This window comes from Clarias gariepinus, chromosome 11 (assembly GCF_024256425.1).
Source record: "Clarias gariepinus isolate MV-2021 ecotype Netherlands chromosome 11, CGAR_prim_01v2, whole genome shotgun sequence".
Taxonomy (NCBI): Eukaryota; Metazoa; Chordata; class Actinopteri; order Siluriformes; family Clariidae; genus Clarias; species Clarias gariepinus.
Genome location: NC_071110.1, coordinates 28139397 through 28158032, shown reverse-complemented (window position 1 = coordinate 28158032; position 18636 = coordinate 28139397). Strand labels below are relative to the sequence as shown.

Here is an 18636-nt window from a genome sequence, read left to right as displayed (position 1 = left end):
AAGCGGACAAGTCAAATATCTCAGTCTATTATGGTGATCCCACAACATATAAAGAAGTTTTTAATTACCACATAAGCCACTGGAATTAGGTAAGAGATTTTAACTCAATATATGAAACGATGAAAGGTAATATTTTTCCATGTAGTTGTTACCTTCTGTCCATGTTGTTAATACTTATTAGCCTTTGCATGCATTACAGGGCCGATTTTAACGTTTTAAGAACAATATATTACAAGCAGTTAGCATTAAACAGTTCAGGCATACACACGAGAACAGTTTTGCTACATGTACCATCGGCTATAATTAAGTATGACAAGTTTACACTTTTAAATTATACTTTTGTCTGCTTTTGGTTCTCCTTCATACGCAGGATTAGGTTTTCTCATTTAAACACGTCTTCATCTGAGATCAGATTACTGAGGTTTTTCAAGGTGGACTGGACTGGGTTTAGCCGGCTCACAACAAGAACCCTTATGTTTCAACATGCAATTGGTAAGCTGACATCTTGGCCCAGACTAACCTTCTTTCTTTTGTCTGTTTTTGGGAACAATGGAGAGAATCCTGTTAGTGTGGAGAACTTCAATGCAAGAGGATAAAATTACAGTCTCCAGTGTGTGTTTGTGTGTACTTCGAAATCTATGATGGGAACAAAGTAAATAAGGACTTTAGGTAGGTTATATCTCATCTTTCAAAGCAAATCAGCACACCAGCTTCCTTAAGATAGTTACATTATAATTACGGTCTGTAGGCTATAATATACACTTAAGAATTGAAGATTCAAACGCTGGTTTTCTCCACTTTAATTTTACTCCACCATGTCTCCTCCAGCCAGTCCTCATCCATGGTGTTGCATATAAACAGACACCGGTGTGGACACACAGAGACAACCCTGTCTCCTGTCACAGTGGGACCACAGCGGGCTTGTCTGCTGTCACCACGTTGAGGGATATAAAATGCCTTTAATGTCAGTCCTTCAACCAGTCGGCGAAACTTTCAACACCTTCAGCTGGTCATATCAAAGACGCACTGGGGTTTCCTCTGCTCTGATTTTTGACAGCCAGAGGTTGTTAAGCTATCAGGAGGTGCTTTATCTGAATCTGATCAGACAGCATGAAGACAGATCTTTTTATTGGTTCCATGTTTTTCTAAACTTTTCTGGGAAATTGGTAAAAGAAAAATCCCAGATACATCCACATATAGTTGAGAATATTTTTTGACTGAAGGGATGGAATTAATGATTCATTACCTAATCGCTACACTGTGAATTGCATGTTTTCCAAGCAATAATAACTGATTTAGGGTGAATAATGCAGTACTGTTACCAGTGTTTTCCTTTTCTTTTCTTTTACAGTTTTTTAGTGGCAGTGAAAAAATTCACCATTTATATTTACTAAAGCTTTTTCTCATTACTGAGCTCTTATAGTTATTAGATTGTTTGACTGGTTGCTTAAATTGTATGGGTTTAATCTAAATCTAAAAAAAAACCTCTTTGGAAGACTATTCAGGTAATTGTAATCCTTAATGTCTTATGATGGTGAAAGGTAAAAAACAGTATTTCATTTTCTATACAGGGTCATGGGAGGCCTCGAGCCTATCCCGTGGGACTCGGGGAACTAGGCAGGGAACACCCTGGACTGGGTAACAATCAATCACAGGGCACACACTTACTCAAACACTAGTAAAAGAATTTGGAAATGCCAAATAGTCTAATCTGTGTGTTTGTGGACTGTGGGAGGAAACCAGAGGACCCAGATGAAATTAAACATTAATAATACCGGCATGGTGGCTTAGTGATTAGCACTGTCACATTGCACCTCCAGGGTCCGGGTCAAGTTGTTAACATGAATTTAATATGGTTATGGACACTACATATTTTTTGCACAACTTTTGCACAGAATGTTTTAATTTAAGCACCATTTTCGGGTTCGAGTCCCACCTCGGGTCTGTGTGCATGGAGTTTGCATGTTGGATGGGGAAGGGCTCCATGCACACAGATATGTAGTGTCCATAACCATATTAAATTAAACTGTGCATTTTAGAATAATATACTTTTTGAGGTTTATGTCTTTTCATGTGAAATCTAAATTGGACAAGTTTCACCTGAATGACATTTAAGACCATTAAAAGCTTTAAAATGAAAAAAAGTTACGGACACTACATAAAAGGGCATTTGTACGGTAATTGTATTACGTAATGCGTTTCTTTTTATCTGATAAAAATATAAATATGTATGCATATTTACAAAAGACAAAGCATGGATCCAAAGATAAGAAGCATTAAGTATTATGAAAAATGGTGTTATATGATCTTATCTGAAAATTCACTTTTTCACCTAGGGCACACTTTTTTAGCACCATTAATTTTTTTTTGTTATAGACAAACCATAACACACAGTATGTACAAAAATAACTGTACAGATTAAATAAACCGGCCAGCAGGAATAACACAGTTATTAAAGGGAGAAAGAAAGACAAAAAGAGACACAAAATACTAAAACACATCCAAAAAGTTTGCGGCTTAGTTTTGCGTGTGACGTCACGCTACGTCCGCAAACGGATCAGTTTTTTTAAATAGCAGTGCACTGCGTAGGCTGCACAACGCTTTCTTTTATGAGTACTGCAGTACACCAGTCTAGACGATAGGAGTTATTTGAAACGCGACCGGTTGCAAATGGCTCCGTAATAGGCGGAGCGTGGGTGTGGCCTGCAGCGCACGAGCTTAAAAATACGTGATGTCAGAAGTGTGATAGTTTTGAGTCCAGAGAGAAGCGTGAGTGTAAGAGTGGAGGGAAAATAAAAAAAACAAACAACAAAAAAACAAGAGTGAGTGGAAGCAGAAACAAATACTCACCCGCGTGGACGGACAGAAGACGGAGGAACATGCCGTCGTACGCGTTTAATCAGTTTACCGACAGAGATGACATTCTGTGCAAGGTAACGTCATGCTTTATGTTTGGCCTTCTTGAGGTGTGTGTGTGTGTGTGTGTGTGTTAGTAGTGGAAGTGGAGCACGTGAGTCATACAACGTGTTAATATGAGAAGCAGACATGTATGCAACTCGAAGACTAAAAATAAAGAATTGCAAAAAGTAAGTAGGAGTGTTAAAACAAACTGTGTGTGTGAGAGAGAGCGTGTGGGCCACGAGTTCTCAGTCCTGGAGCGAATTAAAATGCTTCTAAGTTGTTTTTAAGCAGATGGATGCAGTTTGCCGCGCATGTTGGTGCAAATTTCATATTGTTAAAAAAAATAATAATAATTTGGGATTAAAGTTATACGTGACAAGTAACAAATACGTGACGTGAATTGTACTTTGAATGTAAACAACTTCTCGATATAACGAGCATGAACAGCACTTTTAAGCGGTTTGCGCGAGATGCGTAACTTTTTATTTATTTATTTTATTATTTTTTTAATACGCCTAATTGTTGCTTAAAATGTGCTTGCTTGTTTTTTAGTCCAAGTTTAATTGCTGTATCGTTTGCGCATGCGCACACTCGCTCAAACGGTTGCTCGACTTTTTAATCAAATGACGTCACGCATTCGATAAACCCACCATCATTCTTTTTTGTTCTTTCTTTGCCTACAGCAACTTTTAAAACTAGACATGGATGACCTGCCGAAGACTTTGTCACCTCCTTCGTCAGCTGTCGGATATCACAGGCCTGGATCGATAACTTCCAACAACTGGACGCAAGCCAAAGAAATCTCCCTGTCATCGTCGTCATCATCACGATGGAACAAGATGGGCTTCTGGTCGGAGCGTGCCGTCAGTATGGTGGAGGGTGATACGGGAGGTCTGGGCTGGGCGTCTGACAAGCCCGGGTCCATGCTGAACGCGTCGTCTTTTGGCAGCTCGTCGTCTTCTCTGTCTTCCGGTACGGCGTCGTCACGTTACAAGACTGAACTGTGTCGCACCTTTACGGAAAGAGGCACGTGCAAATATGGGAACAAGTGCCAGTTCGCGCATGGACACGAGGAGCTGCGAGGGATCAATCGCCACCCTAAGTACAAGACCGAACCATGTCGCACGTTCCATTCGATCGGCTTCTGCCCGTACGGTATCCGCTGCCACTTCGTCCACAACAACGATGACGATCCCTACTTCCGCCCTCAGCAGCCCTCTCTTCCCACGAGTACCCAGCGCCCACGCCTTCTAAAACAGAGTTTCAGCTTTGCAGGCTTTCCTTCCAACCCTCCACCACTCGATCCACCATTTTCTCAGTCGTCCTTCCTCGGCATGCCGTCTGCTTCGCCACCTTCATCAGGCACTATCTCTGACCTCCTGGCCATGGCGTTCCCAGAGTTCCAACCCTCGCACGACTCCGGCTGCTCTAGCGGTGAAAACACTCCTACCGCTTCGCCCGTTCAGACTGCACCAGGTGTCCCAGACCAAAGTTTCAGCGTCTCGCTCGGCACGCGGAGCCTCTCGCTCACGTCGCTCTCGGACCACGAGGGACGTTGCAGCAGCTCGGCCAGTAGCCTGAGCGGCTCCGATTTGTCTTCCGCTCCTGACAGTGCAGCCAAGAGACTCCCTATCTTCAGTCAGCTCTCTGTTCCTGATGGGTTTTGCAGCGAAGGCAGTTCAAGTTTCTTCCTTTAGAGTTCTCTTTCTCACACAGCTTTTCCGACCTTGATTATAGATTTATAGTATCTTTGCCAGATACTTGACATTTGCATTTGAGCTGAGTGTGAAGAAGACGTCTACATTTTCCACAAAAAAAAAGTGGAGGGGATTTTTTATTTTTTTTTTCCCTCTTTTCATGTTCAGATTTGTGATGAGACTCTTTTTAAAAAAAAAAAAAAAAAAAGATAAAGAGAGCGAAGTTAAATTGTGGGTTTGGAGTGAAACACTGTATGTAATCAGTATTTAATTTAGTTGCTGGTTAAAAGGTTTATATATATATATATAAAAAACAAAAAGCCAAAGAATTTATCAATCTTTAACCTCTTTTGTACAAATGTTCCATAGATTCAGTGTTCGTTTCGACATCGGGATTAATCTCTTGTCTAAGCTGTACTGTTTTGGACACTTTTTTTTTTTTTTTTCTCTTTCTAAAAGCTGCTGTGGTTTTAACACTGTTTGCGAATACTGTTGGGCAGCAGAGCCTTATTAAGGTGACGAGAGTTGTTCCTTCTTTCTCACTTAGTTTATTTTCAGTCTAAAGTAAGAATTGTTTTTTTTTTTTTTTTTTAACCTGTTAGATTTATAATTGTAATTAGGTGAATTTGAGAGAGACTTATGGCACCCCCCCATTTGTTTTTTTGTTTTGTTTAAAAAAAAAAAAAACCTTCTGAAAAGTTTTTTGTTTTTGTCCCCCCAAGGCTTTCATGTAACTTTGTAGATTTGATTCATTGCCAGCAGCTTGATCTTTTTTTTTATTTATTTTATTGTATTTATAGAAAATGTTTCATGTTTTGTGTTAAGTTTAATATATTTTTTTCTTAAGTTTTTGTACTGAAAATAAAACTTTTTACAAGTATCACAAGCTTTTTGTCGAGTTGTCTTAGAAAATGCGCAATATAAGAACCAAACGTAATTTATGCGAGTGCTAAGGTTTTTAACGATGTGGCTTAGCTCGGAGACTGAACGACACCCTTCTGTGAAGTTGATGTGGATGCCTTTTGTTATTCTTAATGCAGTGTTGGGGGGTTGTGGTGTTGACCAATCTAATCTTGTATGGAAATGATGAGGGTGCTTTTGTGTCAAAGTTTCTCTCTCTCTCTCCTACTGATACGTGCCTGGTAGTGCGTGGCCTGAAGTCATCAAAGTTTTTTATTTTTTATTCCTATATGAAGACTTTCTTTAAACACTTTATTTAAAACTAGACAACACATAGGCCACACAATCATGTTTTTTTTTCCCCTTTTACCCCCATATGTAAATCTCCAGCATTTCTTATTTGAATTGCAAGTAACTACATTCAATATTGGTGTATCAGAGTTCCCACAAGTGCAATGTTTCATCAATTACACCATAACCTCCTACCCCTAAAATTTAATAAATGGGCAAAGTGACCTTTTTCTTCTACAGCACCTGACTGCAAAATCGATAAGCTGAAATCAAATTCTTAAATCCTCGACTTGGTCAGTATATCAGTTCATCATTGGCTTTTTGAGAGAATCCTTTTTGGCAAGGCTTTTTTTTTTTTGTTATAAAAAAAGGTGGAACAGCAAAAGGGTTAAATGGCTGTGCTGTTCTCTATTGTGCACGAGGAAGATTCTCCCACATTGCCTAGTGAGCCTGCACAAAGGCCCCGGCCGCATTCTCACACAGGACCCAGATCATGTGGAATCCTGAGCAGATGGCAGTATTCACCAAGACTTCAGGTCAAACATATGCTCTCCAGGCTTGCGGATACAATGGGATCTCTCAGAGTAGAGTGTGCGCGTGTGTGTGTGTGGGTGAGAGAGAGAGAGCTGGGGGTGGAAGGGGGGGACCTATTGGTACAGTACGGCCAAACGAGAATTGAAGTCCTTGTAAAATGTCTGAAGTGTTCCATCGTTCTTGTCAATTGCATCACTTCCTCATAGAGGAGAGGAATGTAGGGACTGAGACCCATAAAAAGAGTCAGAACTGAACAAGAAAACAAAAATGGCTTTTCACGGATAAGAAATGCTTTCTGCAAAGTGTATACAATTGGACTTTTCATGAACAATTTAGGAAGGATTATTGATGGATTATTGATAGATTATTTATGGATTTGTTTTGGGCGACACAGTGGCATAGTGGTTAGCACTGTGGTCTCAAACCTCCACGGCTGAGGGTTGGAGTCTCGCCATGTGTGTGTGGAGTTTGCATGTTCTCGCAGATTCCTCCAGGCAATCAGGTTTCCTCCCACAGTCTAAAGACATGTAGATTAGGCTAATTCTTCTTTCGGGTGCTCCCATTAGGGGTCGAGGACCATTTGTCTCTGTCTTACTCTGTCTACCACATCTTGCAGGAGGTTGGAGTGCCAAAGCATGTCCTCCCTCACCACATCTAGAACCCGTCCTCTTCTCCTCGTGCCTGGCAGCTCCATCTCTAGATTTGTCCTCCTGATATACCTCTCGTCCCTCCTCAGCACATGTCCAAACCATTATAATCTGGCCTCTTTGTCCCCAAACTGACCCACCTGCACTGTCTCTCTAATATACTCATTCTTAATCCTGTCCATTCTCGTCACTCACTCACTCACTCACTCACTACTCACCGTCTATACTGCTATATCCTGTATACAGGGGCATGGGAGCCTGGGGCGTATCCCAGAAGAATTAGGGCGCAAGGTGGGGTACACCCTGAACAGTCTCCAAACTGTACAACACAGCTGGTCACACTACCATCTTGTAGACTTTAATTTTTCAAATTGACCGTAGTGTGTAAGTGTAGTGTGCTCGTGCCCAGTGACGGATTGGCACCCTGTACCCCACCTAGTTCCCCGTGTCCCCTGGGATAGATAGGCTCCAGGCCTCCCGTGCCCCTGTACAGGATATAAAATAAGTGTTTGAGTGAAGTAAATTAGATTTGGAATAGAGTTTTTAACCTCACACTCATAATTTGAATGAACAAGCATTTTTCAAACCTCAACAAGGAAGTACTGGGAGTTTACCAGCTCCAGGGTCATTTCAGGTTCAATCCTGAGGTTTACTGTGTGTTGAGCTGCAGATGTTCACCACGTGAGAGTCCTCCATGTTTTCCGGTTTTGGAACGTGAATGAGCGTGTATGGTGCCCTGTGACTGACTGGCGCGTTATTTGGGGTGAATTCTCCCACCCTCACCCCAGGAATATGCAGGGGATTTACCAGGATAAAGCAGTCACTGCTGATAAATGAATGATTTATGGCACTGCATAATGCACCCTTGCTGTGTGTGACCTTTGTCATGTATTTTTAAGTTCCAGTCTCAGGCAGTAATTTATGTTTACCACCAGAGGGCAGCAGAGTGTAGTTTGTAAAGAAAAGAACTGCACAGAGAAATTTTACCCAGATTGGTTTTGGAGGATTTCTGTATGATAGTATGAGTCTATGAATAAATCAACATTAATTTATGACCAAATGATTATCATTTATTTATTCATTTATCATGGTTAAGGTTTAGGTGGATCGACAGCCTATCCTGAGAGCGCTGGGTATGAACTTCGAATTGAATGGCAGTCCATCAAACACACACACACACACACACACACACATTCTCTCATTTACACCTACAAACAAGTCAGAGTTACCAATCCAAAACAGATGGGCGAGATTTATGAAGGTTGGAGAAGACCTGAGAACGCACACTTGAACTCAGGATGGAACACATGAGCTGTGAGACAGCGTTGCTGTGCTGCCCCAAGTCTTTATCATGAAAACTATAACTGTGAACATAAATATCTCCATTAGTGTGCTGTTTTGCAATGTCCCCTCCAGTTATCTATTCTTCTTGTGAAATTTGAGGAATTATGCAATATGTAAAACACTAAGAGGAACCGGGCAGTTTTTTAAGAGGAACTGAATGGACATTGTTCGACCCTAAATTCGGTAGTTTAAAGTGCACAAAATGACATTTCATGTGATTGGCAAGTTGAGATGGTTCACGTGAGAAGTTGCATTGAACCTTCACTAAAACTCCTCCTCCTATGTGCAGTAGTTGACCAATAGCAGTCTAGAAACTGTTACTAGGTATAGGAACTTCTGAATAGGCTTACAATCTGTTACCATGGTTGTCTGTGTGTGTGTGTGTGTGTGTGTGTGTGTATGCTTGTGTGGGGTGCACAACCGGATTTACAATATTCCAAAAGGTTAGAGGGTGAGATGAATATTTTCACATTTTTATCGTTTTAAGGGGCGTTCAAGTCAAACCGGGATTTTTCGATTGTCCAATATAACAAAAGACAGTTATCACAATAAAAACTAAAAAAAAAAAAAAAATTATTAAGAAAAAAAAATTATTTATTCAATTGCAACTAACTAATGCACTTATCTAAGCGATTCACTAGTGCTTGGATACCCTCAAGGTAGAAAGTTTTAAAAGACCCAATCAGACTGCCTGCTGACGTCTAAAACCCTGGAACTCCTTTAAAGGCCCAAAAAACGAGTTCAGCACTGCACCTGGGATGTGGCAATAACTACCCGCCGAGTTCCTGGAACGTGTAGTGGTGTTGGTGAATGATGTTGTGTAAAGTTCTCACAGACAGCTGAGTCTCTTCTACGAGAAGATTTGCATGGATCAGGCGTTCCACTCGCTGAATGATCACGGGAACGACTGTAGTGCGCTTCCAGCCGCCTCGGCCAGGATTGGCATTCACAGACATATGGGCTTTATTAAAATGTTTGCACCATTCAAATGTTTTACCGCAGCTAAGAGTCTCACCACCATATTGTGATGAAAGGCTTCTGTAAATGTCAATCGTTTTGTGCCTTTACTTATAAGGAATTTCACCACAAGTCCATGTTTTACTTGAACGCCTCTCATAAAATACAGGATTTGATGCAGGTGCAGGATCTGAATTAAACCCTGTGGAAGGTCAAATTAACAGTCAAAAACTCTCAGTCACACGGAATATTAATCTAAATTTAAAAGAAAGAAAGCAAGCTGGTGAATCATTCTAATGAATTAATCGTAAACAAATGGATTTTAATACTGTATATAGCCGAAACCCAGAATAAAATTATATGTGGTAATAATTATAATATTAATATTAACAGTAATCATATAGTTATAAAACATAACATTTATGTAAATAAAATGGCGGCACCATGGCGTAGTGGTTAGCACTGTCACCTTGCACCTTCGGAGTCCAGGTTCAGTTCCCGCCTCAGTGTCAGTGTGCATGGAGTTTGCATGTTCTCCCTGTGCTTGGTGGGTTTCCTCCGGGTAATCAAGTTTTCTCCCACAGCTCAAAAACAGACAGATTAAGCAAACTGCCGTTCCCAAAGTGCCCACAGAGTGTAAAATGAGCGTGTGTTTGTGTGTGCCCTGTGGTGAATGTGTACCCCGTCTCATGCACTAAGTCTTCTGGGATAGGCTCCATACCCCCAACACACACACACACACACACACACCCATGCATACAGGCTGAAGCGGTATAGACGATTGACGTTTAAAGAAACCTTTCACTCCCAATATGCTGTGGCACGTAAAATATGTGAAAACTATGTGCGTAATACAATCATCTTTTGACATTTATCTATTTTGGGTTCTTAAATAAAGTTCAAAGGTATTTCAAAATATACCTCTATTCATTCATTGTCAGTAAACCGTGGTCACGGAAATATGAGTTGTGAGGCAATAATATGTTCTGGATGAGCTGCTTGTCAATGATGTTGCAACACACACACAAACATTCATTTATTCACACCAAATGACAGTTTAATGTAGTTATTCCATCTATTATCACATGTTGGGAGGATGGGGTTAAACCAGAAGACATTTACAGTGTACATGGACATGGTGTGTGATCTAAGGATCTCAGGATCGAACCAGGAACCCTGAAGCTGTCAGAAGGCAATGCTATTTTTCATGATTTTTGAATCTTAAAAAGCTATATGTTTTTTGTTGTTGTTGTTGTTGTTGTTGTTTTACTTTGTAATAGTTCCTTATGTCCAGAACTTTCAGGAAGGTTTATTAGTTTATTATATTAGACATATGTATATTTAGCATATAATAACTCAGTCCTTAGTTTTAGATCTTTAATTAAAAAAGAACACTGTTACAACAAATAGTTTTTAAAAAGTGGTGACAGAGTGAAAAATTGAAATTCAGTTGACCAAAGCCAAAGTTATAAAGGATTGTAACGAAGTAGAATAGCAGGACTTATAAAAAGATTACCACTCTAGCATTTCAGCATCAGAACTGTCTGTCTTACTAAAACATTTGTTTGGCCAAAACATTCCTTTTTTAGCAGTTTCACTTCCTTCCCTTTATGTCCTCGCCTATGTATGTGCATACCAACAGACCCAAAAAGAGGAAGTTATCACCTTGACGACACACAGTTACTTCAACATTCAAGCTCAAGTCTTGTTATTTTTTTTCCCATTTAGTTTGTCCTCCGGCAGGTTTTTAGCCTGGATTTAATATTATGAGGGACAGATTGAAAAGTTTAATGATTTACAAAAGCCTATAACAGGTCTGAGTGAAACACTGGAACAGAGCGTTTATAAAACTCAAACTGCAACACTTCTCCTTGTTAGTGGATGGTGTTTAAGGCGCAGGAAAGGCCTCACACAAGTTCATGCACTTATGTTGAAATGTGTTCCTGTAGTTTATCGAATACGGTGTGCTGGAAATCCCAGGAAATCAGGATGAGATGTGTTTCAACTGAAATGACCTTCAGTTTAAACTGGACTTCAGATAAACATTTGACATTTAGCACAGCTATTTTTTTTTGTTTACTTAAGTAACTGGCCATCCTAGTGATTGCTGTTTGTTTGTTTTGTTTTACCAGCTTAGTACCTCCTTTGAAGTATGTTACATTGTGTCAGAATCACTATTCATCAGAACGACAATGAAAACAACTTAATAAAGTTTTCGCAAAAATACGTAGATCATATATTCTCAAAATAGTTTACGAGTTCTAAAAAATAAAGCAGGGTTTTGCCTGGAATTTGCCCTCAAGTTTGAGAAACTGCGCAATGCTTCCTTAATGACGTTTCGCTGTGTACTTTACGAGACCTCTCTTCCCTCCCCTTTGGGCCTAGAAATGAACAGAATGCACAGAATGTTACACAGAAAGTTGTTCCCTAAACTTCCTCACTCCATCTGTGCTCCCAATCCGGCAAAAGTGGCATAAGCAACGTTACTTTTCACAAAATTTAGAAACGGAGATGAGACAAATATTCAGATTATGCTTCCATTTTCTTTTGTTATTTCGATAACTATGCTCAGAGGAAGTAAGTCCACAGATGGAGGGGACAGGAAGTAGGAGGCAGGCGGGGAGGGTGGAGGGGCTTGGTTTCAGATCCTGTTGGAGCTGAATAGCAACCTTTGTATTTTTCGCACACTGCCTCCACTTCCCGCATATGTCGCGGAACGGACGTATCCCCTCCCTAAAGGAAGGAAAGAGGGAGTGGCTCCTACCACATGCTTCTTCTTCTGTCTGCGTGTGCAGATTTGTCCAGAAGCCTGGGGCATTCTGAAAAGCACACAAGAAGTTGCACAACTGTGTTCCCCAAACAGACGCAGATGGGAAAAAACATGGTTTTCATAACGCACACAGACACTCTTGATGTTAAAACCTGTTACCTTTAATGCAAAAGTTAGAAAGTTGTTTAGTGAAGGAGGGAAGGGGGAAGAGAGAGAGAGAGAGAGAGAGAGAGAGAGAGAGAGGACATTCTTCGCTACTCTGCAATGTAAACATAAGTCATAGCTATGCAAAACTGCTTAGTGGACAGAGAAGACTAATGGTATTTTAAAGTTTGAACTTATTCTTTAAACCTTTATGTCCACTAGATCAGGATTCCGTTATCAACGTTTCAGATTTTACTAAGTTGCTACTCAAATATTCCTACTGTCAGCACGAATAACACTATCTCAGTTCATGACTGTCAAAATCGAAATGTATGAGGCACCAGTGGTTGTGTGATTATTAGCGGATTATCCAAGGATTAGTGAATTCATTTAGCTGGTTTGTATTGTGCTGCAGCTCCGAGACATCCATGGCAACAAGAAAACATACAGCACAGATTTTCTCAGGGATTACCAAGCGTTTAATTTCATGCTACAACACGACAGATTGAAATTCTTTTTTTTTTATTTTTTTTTTATTGAAACGTAAACCACAATAAACTCAGTCATAAAAGCAATATAATATACAACCTGTTAATTATTGAATATGTCCACTATCTAATTTCTGTCTTTTTACTGACTCTAAAATGCTTTCACAACCCTTAAATCTTAACACACTCTGAAACCAGGGATGGTCTGTTTTTTTTTGTGTGTGTTTTTTTCTCCTTGGGGAAATTGCATAAGCTTTTGAAATTGTGATGCAAGTACTATCTTGCTGCTTAGCAATGGTAACGATGTGGAGACACTGTTTTGACTGCTTCTGTAAACACAAAGTCAGAAGTGCAACTTTGCACCTGATGTCAGCATAGATTCGGGCTTCCCGGCATGGAGGTCAGCCCAAAATCTAACAGGATCACTGATTTATTATTATGTTTTTCATTTGTTTGCCTTTTTTTGTTTTTGGAAAAGACCAATATAAATCTCAGATCTTAACTTAGTGCACATTCTTTACTTGTTTAGATATTGCTCATACCATTTCATTCCATCTTGACATTGATATCCTGAAGGGGTTTGTTTTTGGAAGAAACTGATGATTAACAGTTAGCAACCAACAGATGGTGTAATTAAAAGGAGTGAAAGTAGTTATAAATTCTTACTGGTACCATGTAGCCAAATGATGAGCAGAAGAACTAAATCTTACAAGACGTTCCATTTATTTTTCATTTATTCTGCTTATAAATATCAGCTAAATTCCATGTTTGGGGGTTGAATCCCGAATATTATTTGTGATAGGGTGTACAATTGCTTGTGCCCTAGACTAGGTGTTAGAGATGGATTTGGGATTCAGAACATGGTTAGAATCTACAGTACTTAGATTGGTAGCTCATGAATTATTTATCCATCTAGGAACCATGGAGGCCAATGGTGATAATCATTGTATTTATTCCCATTTTTATATCCATGGTAGAAGACAAACTACAAGCAATTTGAGAATGCCAATTAATCTAACCTGCCTGTCTTTGGACTGTGGGAGGCAACCGGAGTACCCAGATGAAACCCATCAAACATAAGAAAAACATGCAAACTCCATGCACACAGACCTAATGTGGGAATCAAACCCAGTCTCTGAAGGTGCAGGGAAACAGTGCTAACCACTAGGCCACCATGCCGAATGTAGGTTATTAACTGCAGACCATACCAACCTACTTTGACAGATAGTATAATTAATAATTGTAAGAACTACTGTAACGCCAAGTAATACATATAGTAAAACTTCCCAGTGCTGTTACCATCTATTATCATCACTTGTAGAATGCCTCTCGTCTAATCAGATTACTCGGTCAGAACTGACTGTTGTACAATTTAGGTTAACTTGTTGCCTCACAAAAACAATGTCAAATAACAGTCATTTCATTCTCTACAACAACAACAACAACAATAATAATAATAATAATAATAATAATAATAATAATGCATATTATTTATATAGGCACCTTTTGTGTCACCCAAAGTCCCCATCCAATTCAAACAAGAGATTTTTAATAACATGGAGTGGTAAATAACATTAAAACTATATTAAATAAAACATTTGTCATCACCTAAAACATCTTAAATCATATATACATACATTTAAGCTCACTGCATAATTTGCTTTAGGGTGGCAGAAATTCCTGAGTTACAATCTCTCTACAACCCTGGACTAGTCGACAGTAAAGTTTCACACATTACAGTATTGCGTAACCTTAAAAGATAAGTGGTAACAATTCATGTATTATTGAACACAGCTTAATTTCGCAACAGTACCAACAATAATGGATTTCAAGCCTGGCTCAAACTACAGGTGCAGTCCATTTAAACAGAGAGTCAACCTCTTTGTTCTATTCAGATGGATTAAAACCATCAGTTTTTAGTGTTGAAGGACTTAACTACTGACTTCATGGAAAAAAGACTTTTGTGTAGACAGCGTTTTAAAATGATAATTGTGTCATGATGTGAGTTTAACTGCGTATTCTTAAGTAGGAAGTAACTACAGAAATAGCATAAAAAGAAATTTCCAAGTTCCTTCTTCATGCTTTTTGTTCAGAATTTCTGTTCAGTCTGTTCATGGTTCATGCATTTGAAGTGAACTTCTTTTTATTTGTTTATTCAGTATTCCCTAGAATTAGTTAGTGAAACATATAGTAAAATTATACTATAACTATTAAAAAAATTGTCTCTAATGTTAGCTTTCTCGGTCAGACGTAAGGCAAATGCTAGAATGTAATGCTTTTGCTACTACGCTGAGATGGAAACAAACGAGACAAGCAGTCATATGGTGCTTACAGAAGTGGTTAAAGCCATGCAACCACTAAGCTCCATAATGGAACAGTGTATTCATTTAGAATAAGAGTTGTTGTTTACACTGTATTCAGTGCTCAGATGGAAATAGAAAGATAGCAGTAAGAATATTTTTAAGAAGTGATTGTTTCCTTATATTTTTCCAGTGATCTCAAAGGTTAACTCATACCTATTAAAAGGGTTTTTTTTTAAATAAAAGATGCACTGATTTAAACCAATATTACTTTAATCTCCTAATAAAGTTTTTATTTATTTATCCTCACTATGAGCTTAATTTTCCATGAAAACATACAATATGTGTACAGTGTATGGTCCTTTCCTTTTCTTTTATGTAGACAGTAAATGTGTTATCCACAATAATACAAAGACTACAAAGATACAAAGATAGTGGATTTCTGGACAAAAAGTGTAATACATTATTAAAATTCAAAAATATTTATGATGGTAACATAAGTATATTATGTCAATTTTAATATGTACTGTAATAATATGTAATATTTTAATATGTAACCTCTGTAGTCCAACTAGGGACCATGGAGGCCAAAGGTAATTACCATTGTATTTATTCCCATTGTAATAACCAACATTCACACACTAGGGGCAATTTGCATGTCTTTGGACTGTCCCACCAAGCACAGGAAGAACAGACAAACTCTATGCACACAGACCCTGAGACAGGAATCGAACCCAGACCCTGGAGGAGCAAGGCAACAGTGCTAACCACTTCGTCGCAGCGCCGCCATGTCATTTTACACTTCACTGGCATTAGTTCAAACTCATCACGTCCTTGTTGTTTTTTAAGGTTGGGTTATGTTGCATTTAAGACATAAAAAAAAAAAAGTTCTAACAGAGATTTCCAAAAAAATGCCTGGTACATCTGGGGAGGGGGTCTAAGTGGTCTCGTCGAACCACACTTCTATTCGTACATCCTTCTCAAAATTCACACACCTGTTCAAATATTCAACTTGACCACACAGGTCTTAAAAGAGGGATTGTTACTTGCTGTACACTCCTGTCTTGTGTGTAATATTTCAACACACACCAGTCAGAAATGATTTCAGACTCAAGAAAACCATAATTATCGCTGCTTGTTTGAAAACTGCCCGTTTCGCACTTTTCTGAAACCACAGCCATCTCAAGTAGTATGCGGGGCCCAGCATGTTTTTTTTTTTTTTTTAACCTTTTTTTTTCAGTCTAAAGGAATGCAGCTTCTATGAAGAAGGCGAAAATAAATAAGCTATAGAACAAACATAACCAATGCACAAAATATAGCAAATTAAGAACAAATAAGTAAACAATTCAGGATGTCAGTGTAATTTTCATGCCTCAGAAGTGTCAACGTCATACCTTTCCCAGTGTGTAAGAATCCCACAGCGTGAGAGAGTAAATATGCACAATTACTGTGTCTGCATTCCCTTGCAGTTTGCTGATAGACAAGGTCTGCAAACTATTTAAAAGCCCTCCCAGCTAACTGCTGCAGCAGATCTTTCACTCAGATTTAGCAGCAAAGATAAAAGTTGGCACATGGGGAAAAAAAACACACACACAGACAAAATGAAAATATTGCTGCCTATCTCTATCATAGTTATAAATAATACATAAAAAGTGTATCTGCTATTGATTTCGGAATATTACTACATACCAAACTACAAACCAAGACAGGTTTGTAGCCCAGTGCCTAAGCCTGAACAAGAAGTGAACATGCTGAGAATTAAGTACCCTATATGATTTTCTCTGAAGTGTTATTAATACATTAATGCACCACAATCAAGCATCATGATATAGAGGCGTAAATAAGTAGACAGTTTCAAGTACCTCGTTTCCACTTTCAGAAAAGATTGCCTTGGCCTGGTTTCCTCTGCCATAACAAGACTGAACCCCATCAGGAAGTGCAACGACATCAACTGGTCAATGAAAATCAGACTCATCCAGGTGCAAGAGCTTGAAGCTTGTGATGAGACCAAGGCATTTAAATACAAGTGATACAGGAAAGGTTTTATGCAATTTGTCAACAGGCAAGAGAGCCAACTGCTTGGGCTCCTAGGCCAGTAGGGGGCTCCCCTGATGGCTGCCCCATATTTATTTATTATTGTAGCGTTTTTACGCCGGGAAGAATGCTGGAGAGACGAGTGAGCTTATTTGCTGCCCAATGCAATGGCTGGGAGTACTTTATTTAGCACACAGCATGTAAGGCATGAGCAGCACCTTCACTCAGGAGCCTACATCCAATTCACCACTAGCTTGAACTGGAGCACATTTCACACGTCACACACCCCTCACACAAACAGGGCCGAAGCCACCAACCCAAACACCTTTCCCCAACATGGTGAACACACACCGACATCCCCGCAAGGCATGCTGGTCGTCAGCCGCCGCCCCGCCCACGCCACACTGCCCCCACCCGAGCTGTGACCGTCCCTGGTCACCATGAAGAACTCCGTTTCGGAGGCGTGGAGGCGGTCGGCGCTGGCGGTGGGAACGCCGGCGTCCTTTGGCAGGTGAGGGGTGAACGCGAATGTAGTCCTGAGGCGGTCCGGCCTCCAGAGTTCGATGGTTACCGGGCGTGCGGCTGTGGAGGCGCAAGACGGTCCCGGTGGGGCAAAACTCGTGCCCGCCCTGCCAACCGCACCCGGTAGATGACATCGGAGAGCCGAGCTGGCTGTGAGTGTCCACGCCCATTCGCCCCTTCTGCCTGGCGATGAGCGGTTCACAGTTCCACAACCCGTGGGAAACAGTGGAGCCGGTGTCCACGAGCGCCCGCAGTAAGACGCCGTCCGGCACCCAGTCGATGTAAAGCCCCGCGGGGCTCCCTAACCGTCCACCCGGCGCTAGTTGAGCGGCTGCTGGTGTACGCTGTTCCTCAGGCCTGAGAACGTTGAAGCGGTAGTCCGGCTGTCCATCAGGCCTGAGAACGTTGCAGTGGTAGTCCGGCGGTCCCTGGCCTCGGCGTCGTCGCGGAATCTTGGAAGCGGTGTCGAGGCCTAGCCGCGACGGGTAGCCCTGTCCCCGGCTAGGTTCACCTACCAAGCGCCACTGAGCTGCGGGCGGTCGCTCGGCTCTTTTGCCGTGATGTGCCGCCATTATGGGCTCAGCGCGCTCGACCTCGCACAGCGCCTCCTTACGGTAACCCGCGCCGTCGCCTCGCCGCGAAACGTCGGAGAGCTGCACGTTGCCTAGCCGCGACGGGTAGCCCTGTCCCCGGCTAGGTTCACGAACCGAGCGCCACTGAGCTGCGGGCGGTCGCTCGGCTCTTCCGCCGCGATGTGCCGCCGATATGGGCTCAGCGCGCTCGGCCTCGCGCAGCGGCAGGTCGCTTTGCCGGCTAACGGCGCACGGAGCTGTATCTTGCTCCGGCGCTTGCGCAGTGCCAGCCTCCGCCCCGAGATCCAGCGCCGGGATTTTCTGCTTCCCGCTCCGCGTTGGTTGACGTGGTGTGCTCGCGCTAGCTCCGCCAGAAAAGCGCTTCTTCAGCGCGAGTAGTCGCTCCGCTACTCGGCGGCCCGCTTGGATTTTCAGAAGGTCCTCCTTTGTGCGCTCGAACCCGTTATTCTCCATCCCACTTCTGACACCAATGTAGCGTTTTTACGCCGGGAAGAATGCTGGAGAGACGAGTGAG

The 18636-nt window shown here is 41.1% G+C and overlaps 1 protein-coding gene across 1 annotated transcript; it reads left to right on the top strand.

Annotated features, from left to right (window-relative positions):
- Positions 1-2761: 2761 nt before the first annotated feature.
- zgc:114130 (uncharacterized protein LOC570332 homolog) lies at positions 2762-4736 on the top strand. The gene is made up of 2 exons (XM_053507655.1): positions 2762-2933; positions 3585-4736. Exons 1-2 carry the CDS (start codon positions 2880-2882, stop codon positions 4596-4598), a joined length of 1068 nt encoding a protein of 355 aa, XP_053363630.1. The 5' UTR covers positions 2762-2879; the 3' UTR covers positions 4599-4736.
- Positions 4737-18636: the final 13900 nt, after the last annotated feature.

What these genes read in the sequence shown, in the direction of transcription:
- zgc:114130 (XM_053507655.1), top strand. Translation starts at nt 2,880, where the DNA reads ATGCCGTCGTACGCGTTTAATCAGTTTACCGACAGAGATGACATTCTG. An exon ending in GAGATGACATTCTGTGCAAG is followed by an intron (nt 2,934 to 3,584) that starts GTAACGTCATGC and finishes CTTTGCCTACAG; the next exon opens with CAACTTTTAAAACTAGACAT.